The 11048-nt window shown below is 52.4% G+C and overlaps 2 protein-coding genes across 3 annotated transcripts; one reads left to right on the top strand and one right to left on the bottom strand.

Annotated features, from left to right (window-relative positions):
* Positions 1–648: 648 nt before the first annotated feature.
* LOC124678584 (DNA-directed RNA polymerases II and IV subunit 5A-like) lies at positions 649–4341 on the top strand. 2 transcript variants are annotated; one of them, XM_047214456.1, is made up of 4 exons: positions 649–923; positions 1012–1188; positions 1272–1390; positions 3861–4341. In XM_047214456.1, the coding sequence occupies exons 1-4, from the start codon at positions 726–728 to the stop codon at positions 3907–3909; spliced, it is 543 nt and encodes a 180-aa protein (XP_047070412.1). In that variant the 5' UTR covers positions 649–725; the 3' UTR covers positions 3910–4341. The 2 variants fall into 2 exon arrangements, with proteins under 2 accessions (XP_047070412.1, XP_047070411.1); XM_047214455.1 differs by having other exon boundaries at positions 666–923; positions 1272–1385.
* A 3933-nt stretch (positions 4342–8274) lies between these two features.
* On the bottom strand, positions 8275–10667 carry LOC124676791 (probable inactive receptor kinase At1g27190). Its single transcript, XM_047212819.1, has one exon. It carries the CDS (start codon positions 10480–10482, stop codon positions 8596–8598), a length of 1887 nt encoding a protein of 628 aa, XP_047068775.1. The 5' UTR covers positions 10483–10667; the 3' UTR covers positions 8275–8595.
* Positions 10668–11048: the final 381 nt, after the last annotated feature.

Below are 11048 nucleotides of genomic sequence, written 5' to 3'. Positions count from 1 at the left end.
TTTCATTCCATAGTTCAGGTAGACTTCTGCCTTGCATAGTTGCATCACTTGTGTTGTTGGTGTGGGATCTAATTTTCTCCCCAAAGACTTGAGTCTCTTACAACTGTAGTAATCATTCATTGTTTGATGGAATGGTTATTACTCAATATTCGAATTTTTCTTTTTATCGTATTTCAATATGTCCAATTTGGAAAGAGAGACAAGCTTGATTTTAATAAAGCTTCGCAAAACAATCAATTAATTCAAAAGATGCTAAAATGCCACTTTCTCCAGTATCTCTAACTCTCCGCAAGGGTTGTTCTGTTCAGGTCTAGTGTACGAGACTGTTGTATAATGACCCCCATTACTCATTTTTCTTTTGTTTTCCGAGAGAGTGACCAGTTGACCACCCGCACAGCTGATCAGAGAGAACTCATGAACCTGTGGAGCTTGTGGCTCTTTTTTTTCTTCTTTTCTGTAGAGGAACCGGTGGCACGCCATTTGTCAGCAAACTGGGAAAAGCCAAAAGCCCAAGCTGATACGAAGTGCAAGTTTCTTTGCGTAGGTAGGCCCAACCAAGCAAAGCAACCCTCCTCCCTTTCCTCCTCCTCTAATCTAAAAAAAGAAAGCCCAAAAACCCTAACCCGCCGCCACACGCCCCCCTCCCGCCATCAGCGCCGGCGCCGCTTCTCCCCACCCCACGCCCGCGGAGACAGGCAAGAAGAACCGCGCGCGAGGGCAGGGCGATGGCGTCCGACGGGGACTGGAAGCGGCTGTTCTATGTGCGGCGCACGGTGTTGCAGATGCTGCGAGACCGAGGGTACCTGGTGGTGGACGCCGACATCGAGCTGACCGTGGCCGCGTTCCTCGAGCGCTACGGCGACTCCGTCAGCCGCGACGACCTCACCATCCACTGTGCCAAGAATGAAGACCCCAACGACCAGGTAGGTCCGCCCCTCGTAGCTTCCCCCTCCTCTCCGCGATTTCCACGGCGGGTTGTCTTCAGGGTAACCGACGGTGTCCTTCTTCCAGGTCAACGTCTTCTTCCTGGACGAGTCCAAGTCCGGCCTGGGCGCGATCAAGACCTGCGTCGACAAGATGAAGCAGGGGGGCGTCACCAGCGGCATCCTCATCCTGCAGAAGGCCCTGAGCGGGCCGGCCCGGACCGAGGTCCTGCAGAGCAAGAAGTACCGCCTTGAGGTCTTCAAGGTCGCCCCCTCCTCCTGCATCCCTGCCTCGCGCTAGTGTGAAGAACCAGTGACTCAAGTTTAATTTGGTGCTTCGCCCTGCAGGAAAGCGAGCTCCTTGTGAACATTACGGAGCACCATCTCGTGCCCAAGCACGAGCTCCTGTCAGACGAGGAGAAGAAGGAGCTGCTGGAGAAATACACCGCCAAAGAAGTCCAGGTCAGGTTAATTTGCCTCTTCTTTTCTATCTGTCACTGGCGTGATACTAAATCGTTCGTTACAAGCATGGCAATATGGAAAAAATTATCGCTGTTTAAGTTATTTAACCCAACACACAACAAGTCTGAGTAGGAAACTAGAGACAACAAAACAACATCTTGCTCATGCCGGAGCAGAATAAAGCAGGAAACGCCAAGCCCTAGCCATGCCTACGCGGTTTTTGGCCAGGAAATGCGAGACTTTCGCCATATACTTCATCCTCTCCACCAGATCCTTCCCTTCTGCCTCACGCTTTGCCGGTAACAACGGTATACACTGGGAAAACATATATCATTTTGACCAAATTGACCAAGCCAAAGTCGCCCCAAAAATGGCCCAGCCAAGAAAATTAGGCCGCGATCCCCGTCGTTTCAAGGCTAAGCTAACAAAATCATTGAAGCTATGAGGAGGCCGTTCCCACCCCAAAGCTTCATTCACCCACCACCAATTAAAATGTGACAATGGGCAAACGAAAATGAGAATATTGGCTGTTTCCAGCTCACCACACCTTTAGTTTTTAAATCGGCCGTAACCTGAATTCTCCCTCAGAAATACATCCACACAAAGATTTTTAATCTTCAGCGGAATATTATTCTTCCAAAGACCCACCATTCTGGCATCTCTAACCCCCCGGATTGACCGTCTCGTCATACAACGATTTGGAGGAGAGCAAACCATTTTGAGAAAGGGCCCAAAAACCCACACCCTGACCATCCGAACAGCGGATATCCCGCAGAAGCTCACGCATCGATGTCCATTCCTTTCATTCTGTGATACCTAAGAGTGATGAAACATCAAACGAAGGTGACCTGGTTTGATCACTTCGGCCACTGCCATTTTCTTTTATCATCAGTGTCCATAAATGTTAGGAAGCAAATTTTCAGAGGCACCTGACCGTGCCAAACATCTTACGAGAAACAGGATATTTTTTTTTCCATTACCTACTTTGTATTCGATCCCTCTTCGGACACAATGTTCAATGGCATGTAATCCCTTCCAGAATTGTGACGCATCTGCCAAGTTTGGTTGAAAAAAACTTCCTTCACCTAGATACTTATTTCTCAAGACCTGACAGGCCAAATCATCGTCTCCTCTCTCCAGTTCGATAGTTCACTTGGCTAGAAGAGCAATATTACTGTCAAGCTTCATGCACTAGCCAACGCAACCAAAATTCCGAACTGAGAAAAGGCTAGGCAATCCACTTATACTCTTCAACAATTACGAACATGGGTATCCACAAACTCCAGCCCACCAAAAAAATCGGCCTACCAAGGTTAGCCCAGTGGACCATATGGTACTTGATTTCTTTTCCATTTCCTTCCCAGAAAAAAAATCAGCACGGACCATATCAGCTTTGTAATGTGTCCCTCCGACAGAAAATAAAAGCCAAGGATATGATTAGGAATGTTGTCCAATCATGGATCTATTAGCGCTGATCAACCTCCAGAAGAAACCGGTTGGCAATTGCCAAGTATTTTCTGACTTTTGATAGGCAAAACTCAAATTCTGAATTTAACACTTTCTTATTCAAAACTGGTATGCCTAAATATTTCATAGGAGAACTGCCCAATTCACAATTAAACAAATTAGTCACACGCTGTTGCTCAGCTCTGTCAACACCTAGAACAAAATTTCGCTTGCCTGGTAGTTAATCTTGAGCCCCGAGATTGCCTTGTTAAGACTTAAGACGGACGATTTTGTTAGCATTGCTTTATACTAAACGTGGCCAGTCTAATCCTACCCGTTTAACTACCAGGATTCCAGGATCATACCCCCTAACAATAAGATACATATCCATATCTGGATAAATATCGTGGCTGCCTGCCTGCCTTGTGCAGGCCATGCACTTAACCCTGTTACGTTTGCAGCTGGACGAAAGACTATTGTTCCATTTTCGATTGTAGGGTGAACAACATTGCTAAAAGAGTAGCGTGAAAGGTGAGAATGTGAGACGCAATTGATACGGATAAGCTAGTAGAATGGATACCCAAGGAACTCTGTTATACCTTGAAGAATGATACTATATGGTTTGTTTGGAAAGTGTTCCTTTAAAAAGTTAATAATACATAATTAATATCTCTTACATATGAGCATGTCTTCCCTGTATTTTGTGCTGATCTGTGGCCTGTGGGTATCGTCTGACACTGATGTGGCAACATGTTAACCTAAATAAAAAGTTCTGTTGGATAATGTTAAAAATATGAGTAATGACCTGATAAACTGCTGATGTTCACCTGAGCAATATGTTGTTTTGAAATCAGAAGCTCACTTGGCAGTGGCTGCATAACTCGCTGCATTTTACGTCCATCAAGTTTTGATACCTAGGTTCCCTAAAAAAGCTGGACCCATAATTCATTACCACTAACGAACATCGGAACATAACACACATACTCCCCCTCTTATGTTCTGATGTCTTGAAGTTGTCTCATGATGCAGCTCCCTAAGATTCAAATCACGGATCCGGTGGCAAGATACTACGGCATGAAGCGTGGGCAGGTCGTGAAGATCACCCGGAAAAGTGAGACCGCTGGAGAATATGTGACCTACCGCTATGTTATCTGAGCCTCGATATAAATTCTCAAGGCTTGAATATTGTGTGAGCACTGCCAGTTGAAAAGGCTTCCTCCAATGCTAATTCTGGTCAGCAGCAGCGAGATCCTGGTCTCTTGAGGAGGAACAGAAGTTCCAGCGAGCTCTGCCATTCGATGTGATGCTGCTAGCTAGCTCTCGACATAGGTTTCTGTAGATGTGTTGTGTTTGCTGCTGCTAAAATCACTCTTTGACTACATGAGATCGTCCATCTGTTCCGAAAAAATCAGTTACCTGTGAGCACCACTATTTTGACGAAATGGTATGAGCATATATATGTATGCCTTTCTGGGACTATTGAACATGGATTTTGCGTCTGTTTTGAGTATATTGCTCGTTACCTGCTCCCATGTCTCTACTTGGACGAAAATGGCAGCAAAGTGCCGAGCTAGAGAGACTTTTGTTACTGCCTTTCATCTGCAAATTTTGTATTCGCGGTCCGTGAACCTGGAAGCTTTGGGTTAAGGTATGGTGCTGTTAGAGCATCTACCCGAGAAGCTCCCCACGATAACTTCTTTTCATCCGGATGGCGAAAAACAGCTAGTCGTATCCCCGGTTTCTCGTTTTAGCCTGGATTTGAGCCTATTTTCGTCCGGACTTCCCACGCCATTCTCGGTTTCCCGGGGGTCTCCCGGGAGCTTCGGATGGATGAAAACAAGTAATCTAGCCCACGCGTCAGTGGCTATTAGGGAAATAATTGCCCACATCCTCTCCCCCACCTTCTCTGTCCCACTGTTTCTCTCTCTCCCTTCCACCAACCGCAGCTTCCTTTGTTCACGGTGACGCTGGCAGCAGCGCTGGCCAAGAGCTCCACTGAGCCCGACTGCGCAATCTGCCTCTTGGCGCCCGAGCCCGCCACGCCACCTGCATCGACGCGTGGCTCCGCACTATCACATCTTGCCCGCTGTGCCGCGCCGGCGCCAACTCGGGGAGCTTCCGCGTCGTCAACGTCGGTAGGATCAGCGGCCGCCGCTCCTCGTCCGCCGCGGGCCGTCGCACCTTCTCCCTCGGCGGATCCTTCCACTACCGCGTCGATGAGGAGGAGGTGGAGGCCGTCGTGGCGCGCATCGCGCCTCAGGCTGGGCCGCAGGGCCCGGGCGATGCGCTGGCGGAGGCGGCCGGGTCGCGCGGGTGGCTACGGGAGTGCGTCGATCGGGTCTCCAGCCGGTGGAGCGCGCGGTGGAGCCGTGACGAATCGAGGCGGTGGGACCCGGAAGCGCCGGCGGCCATGCCAGAGGATGACGGATGACGGCGCCGGGTTCACTCGTCGCGGCGAAGAGGAGGCTTGGGCGAGGCACGGCTGGAAAAACCCTCCTCCCCAATGCAAAAATTCATCAGGATTAGATTCATCCGGACGGAAATTTGGTCCCGGAAGCACCAACGAGTGGGATGCTTTTAGGAACCTTGCAAGGTCGTCGATTTTGACGGTGAAATAAAAGCCGGCCACGGTATCCTTTTGATAGTTGCCGAAAGTGCACGGCAGTGACCCGGCCGGATCCGCCTACTTGGACGCGGACTCGTTTGCAGTTTAGCTGCCGAGAAGATCGCCCAAGTCAGTCAACGACGGTGACACGCCGGATCGACTAGTCGCACGGCCGATGCGATCGTCTCATCGCTCGTGTCCAACCGAATCTGCGATCCATCGATCCTCCTCTGGATTATCGTGACCTGGCAAACGAATATTTCACAGATCTCCGGTTTAACTCCGGCTGTCCTGGCGGTGCAGAGTAGCTGCATCATCCATGGCGACGGAGATGCGCATACAGCAGGGGTATCCGTAGCGCGTAGCTCCAGGCTATTTCGTTCTCTCTTTTTTAAAGCATGTGGGAAAACTGCTAAATATCTGTCTACATTTTTTTGTTATTGTTGACGAATCAAAGCTGGAAATTCAACAACAACAAAAAGCTGGAAATTCAACCCCCAAAAGGCTGGATATTTTGCAATGCTCCTTCATCAACCAGGTGATGTGCTCCAGCATTCATGGCGCCGAGCCAGTCAAACACATGACTCGATCAGACCACGGTTCTTCAATGCCCTTCCGTGTCTGAATTTGCCCTACGCACCCACACCCCGATCATGTGTAGTGTGCAGGGAGGAAGGCCCAGTGCCGGCTTATCCTACAGACAACGTACGGCCATCATTGCAGGCGATCAGCGGATGGCCAGCTGCCGAGCACTCCAGCCTTCCAGGTCACAGTACAGCAAACCCCATATGAGAAGGGAAACGTCAGGCTTCAGTTCAGAGTGGGTACCTTGGTTCAATGCCTGACGATGAGCAACCAGGAATGGCCGGAGGGTGTTAACTGATAACCTACCAAGCAGCAAGTCCAGATATTTTTAACTGATAACCGTGCCTTGTTGAAGGCGAGGCACACAGCGCCTTGAGGCATCACATCTGCCGCTCCATACACATCCAACGGGCAGCAAAGGAAAGAGCTGGTCAGAAGGAGGTCAACGGCCTGTGTGTCCCTGCCTCACGCGGAAAAAGAACGACACTCCATGGCAGAGCACTGGCGCGCCCGCCGTCGACCTCCTCCCGCCGGCGCTGCCCGCCGCTGCCGGCCGCCGCCGCCCGCCGCCGTCGCCCGCCGCTGCCCGCTGCCGTCGCCCGCCGCTGCCCGCCGCCGCCGCCCGCCGCCGTCGCCCGCCGCCGCCGACCTCCTCACGCCGCCGCTGCCGCGCGCGGCTCTTCCCGGCAGCGATGGGCGGCGGCGGCGGCGCTCAGCCCGGGAAGAGCCGCCCGCGGTCGTCCTTTTTCCCGCGGCAATACTTTCCCTTCGCGCGCGTGAGGAGATGAATGGGACAGAGGACTTTCCGCTGTTGACTAGGCTCTGACCAGCTCTTTCCTTTGCTACCCGTTGGATGTGTATTGAGCGGCAGATGTGATGCCTCAAGGCGCTTGTGCCTCGCCTTCAACAAGGCACAGGATCTCAGTCCCAAACACAGTGGCGAACGGGTACATATGTTTTCTCATCTCCACCTGCCCACTCTAATTCTTAGGCTGGTCATAGTGGGTAGTAACTTAGACTAGTAACATATGTCATGTTACTAGTCTAGGTTACTACCTTCATAGTGGGTAGTAACTTATATGTGGTGTCATGTATTGTGTTATTTATTATGTTGTAGACACATCTTGCCTTGGGGTGTGTGATGTTATGGTAACATAGCTAGTTACCACCTTACTCTCTTTCTTCATTTATTGACATGCCATGTCACCAAAATGTCTTGAGATGTGTGATGTTACTAGCTATGTTACTCCCACTATGAACAGTCTTAAGCCTAGCTCGCTGAAATACTCTTTCGGAAGCGAGGAGTTGTTTTCTCAGTTTCAAGTTTCTAGCCATCCTACTATTATACTAGTGCATGTTAAAAAAATAATACTTATTATACTAGTGGTAGTACAATTTCTGCCAGTCAAGAGACCAGGCAGCACTCGCTATCCCTATGAAAGGTCAAATCTGGGACTGTGATGTGAGCCTATGATGGTGACAATTATGTAAACTGGCATGTGAACCGGTATTAATTATTGTTCTTTGACACAAAGAGCTGACTTTCAAACCAAAGAAAGCATACTGTACAAATAAGTGGGACAACTAGATAAGACTGAAGATACCGGTGAGTAGGGAGAAAAATAAAAAGCTAGAAAATTAAAAGCGAGGTTGACGATGTCGTAATAATGCTTCCAAATAGTCTTTAGAATGCAGATCAGAGAGCACAAGTAGATGTTCCAAGGTTGAAAAGTATAGCACAGACCACATGGCTTGGAAATGTATGCTTAGGATTTTAGCACCCAAAATTGCTGTATTACCAGCAATAGCAAAGCGGGCTAAGAGTGCACGCAAGTGTATGATAACAGGCTTTAGAATATTGTTGAGAAAACTCACAATGACAAAATGGCCATGTAGGGCTAGGAGATAATAGCAGTGCTACAACATGACATAGATTGGAAATGTATGCTTAGGATTTTAGCACCAAAATTGATGTATTACCAACAGCAGCAAAGTGGATTTAGAACACACGCAAAGAGCGGGATTTGGAATATCATTGAGCAAACTCACAAAGGGAAACTGATAAATTAGATGCCATGCTAAAAAATGACCATCTAGGTTAGGAGATAATAACAGAGTGCTAAAAAATGACTATGCAGGAACAAACAGAGTGCTATAAACTGACTATAAAGTAGTAGGCGATATCTAACAGAGTGAAATGTTCCTGTAAAAGTAAGACAAATTGGTAAGAGATCAAAATTTTGAATACCAATCTGACTGGAGAACATGCTACGTAGTATTTGTTCCAAGAAGGGATGTGATATCAGGATTTAGACACAACAAGAATTACAGTTCCAGAGAGATACTACAAGCACTAGCAATAATTTTTAAGGACAATACAGACTAATCATACAGCTTACATGATTATCTCAACAGGAGATGGAGCCATGATCCAGCAGAGCATCCAGCAATAGTTATGGTGTGCTTTTGCTTGGCTTGGCATGCCCCCAATCAATTCAAGTGGCAGGACTATGCAAGTAGCAGCATATGTAGCTTGGGCAAGCGGTTTGCAATCCGAGGAATGGTCACCGTAATTTACATGGTGTCCGAGTCATCCTTGTTATAGGCCAGGGGGAACTCATCAAACTGCTCCGAGACATCACGGCCCCTTCCAATAGTCTTGAGAGAGTGGTAAACCCGGTACATTGAGATCCTCTCCTTTGGGCGAGCCACGATACACTGAAACGCCACCTTCAAGAACTCGCTGATCTCCGCATCATGGCCCTTCCCGCTCAACGACTTATCCACAGCATCGGCGATTCGGCCGGAGCTCTTGAGCTGAAACACCCAATCCACCAATGTCCCCTTGAACCCTTCGCCCACCACATCGCTTGACACAGTGGCGGCCTCCTGCCCGGTGACGAGCTCGAACAGGATGACCCCGAACGCATATGTATCGCCCTTCATGGTGCCAACTGGATTGCTAGCATACTCCGGGGCAACATACCCGAACTCCCCGAAGTCGCCGTTGAGGAAAGGGCTTGTATCTCCACCCTCGCCTGGCGCCATCCGGACCAGCCTCGTGAGCCCAACGTCGGTGATCCGAGCCTCGTAGTCCTCGTCGAGGAGCACGGCACTGGAGCTCAAGTTCTGGTGAACCTGCGGAACCTGGAACCCATGGTGCAGCCACGCGAGGCCACGCGCGGCCCCGGCGGCGATCCTGAGCCGCGTGGCCCAGTCGAGCAACGTCTCCCCTGGCTCTTTCATGACTTTGGAAAGAGCCCCGCTCTCCATGTGCTTGTAGACGAGCAGCCGCTCCTCCTCGACGACGCAGAAGCCGAGCAGTGGCACGATGTTGGGGTGGCGCAGCTGCCCGATCCGGCCCATCTCGGAGCGGAAGGCCTTCTCGGAGAGCGGGCAGGAGTGCAGGCGCTTGACGGTGAGCGCGGAGCCGTCGCGCAGCACGGCGCGGTAGGCGGTGCCTGCGCGCGAGCTCCCGGCGACTACTATGTGGGTCGTGCTGAAGCACTGCGTGGCGGCGAGTAGGTCGGCGAGCTTGACCTTGACGATCGGCTGCTGGAAGAGGGAGACGGGCGCGAGCCGGTTGTGCGCGGCCTGCAGCCGCTCCGCCCACCAGCTCCCTTCCTCGGCGGCGGTTGTGACGCCGGAGTCGCGGCCCTGGCGGCGGCGGCGGCCGGCTTTGGTTTTCCCGGTGCATCGCCAGAGGAAGAAGGCGAGGAGGAGTGAGGCGGCGGCGCCGAGGACCCCGGCGGCGATGACGATGCCGAGGCCGGCGCCGCCCAGCCCGCCGCCGCAGCGGGAGGAGACGGGGTGGCCGCAGAGGCCGGGGTTGGCGGAGAAGGAGTCCTTGGAGAAGGCGGAGCCGAGCTGGGACGGGATCTGGCCGTCGAGGCGGTTCCCGGAGAGGTCGAGGGACTTGAGGCGGTCGAGGCGCGCGAGGGAGGCGGGGATCTGGCCCGTGAAGGCGTTGTCGTTGAGCTTGAGGGAGTTGAGGAAGCGGCAGTTGGCGAGCTCGGAGGGGAGCGCGCCGGAGAGGCGGTTGCCGGAGAGGTCGAGGTTGACGACGAAGGGGATCCAGTCGCAGAGGGCGGGCGGGATGGGGCCGTCGAGCGCGTTGTTGGAGAAGTCGAGCGTGTTGGCGCTGAGGCAGTACTGGAGCGAGGAGGGGACGGGGCCCTGGAGGCCGAAGCCGGAGAGGGAGAGCGCGATGACGCGCGACTCCTGCGGGTTCCAGCAGTTGACGCCGGAGAAGTCGCAGACGGCGCCGGCGGAGGTGTTGGTGAAGGTCCAGGAGGAGAGGCGGCCGTCGGGGTCCTTGAGGCCGGTCTTGACGCCGCGGAGGCACCGCGCGTCGTCCTCCTGGCGCCCCGGCGGCGAGCCCGGCGGCGGCTGCGGGGCGGCGGGCGGGAGGGTGAGGGCTAGGGCGAGGAGGAGGAGGAGGAGCAGGGGCGAGGGAGGCATGGTGGATTGGTGGAGGCCGTGGTGGTGGTGGGGGTGGGGGAGAGAGTGGTTTGACCAGGTGGGGAGACTGCGTGCGGGCAAGGGGTGGAATGGAGTGGATGGGCAGTACCACTACTGCTGTGCTGTGTGTGTCGCGTGTGCTTGTGTTTGTTTTGGTGGGGCGGTTTCGGGTTGGGTTGGACTGCGCAGCGCAGCAAGGGCCAGGAAGCCGGTGGATGGGGAGAGAAGTGGAGGAAGAGGACATACAGACACGGAGTGGGAGAAGAGGAAAGACTGGCGAGATTTGGGAGGAACGGACAGCTGACCACTGACCACTGACCAGTGCCCATTGCTTGGGCCGTGCTGGCTGAATGCGGTGCGTTGGGCTCGGTATTTTGGCCAAGGTACATGTTCGTTCAAAAATTCGGATGTATCTAAATGTGTATCTAGCCCCGGCGAAGATGGTGACACGCGACCCCGGCGATCCCACCGCCGCCGCCACCATCATCCCCGCCCCCACCTCCGATCCACCTCCCGTTTCCTCTCCACCCGTGGCTCGGGTGAGGAAGGCCGCACTCATATCACAA

The sequence above is a fragment of the Lolium rigidum genome, chromosome 7, assembly GCF_022539505.1.
Source record: "Lolium rigidum isolate FL_2022 chromosome 7, APGP_CSIRO_Lrig_0.1, whole genome shotgun sequence".
Taxonomy (NCBI): Eukaryota; Viridiplantae; Streptophyta; class Magnoliopsida; order Poales; family Poaceae; genus Lolium; species Lolium rigidum.
The sequence above is the reverse complement of the archived record's forward strand: the minus strand, read 5'-3'. Positions and strand labels throughout refer to the sequence as shown.

Coding starts and splice junctions, on each gene's coding strand:
- LOC124678584 (XM_047214455.1), top strand. CDS start 726: ATGGCGTCCGACGGGGACTGGAAGCGGCTGTTCTATGTGCGGCGCACG. Junction 1,189..1,271: donor ACCGCCTTGAGGTCTTCAAG/GTCGCCCCCTCC, acceptor TTCGCCCTGCAG/GAAAGCGAGCTCCTTGTGAA. Junction 1,386..3,860: donor ACACCGCCAAAGAAGTCCAG/GTCAGGTTAATT, acceptor CTCATGATGCAG/CTCCCTAAGATTCAAATCAC.
- LOC124676791 (XM_047212819.1), bottom strand. CDS start 10,482: ATGCCTCCCTCGCCCCTGCTCCTCCTCCTCCTCCTCGCCCTAGCCCTC.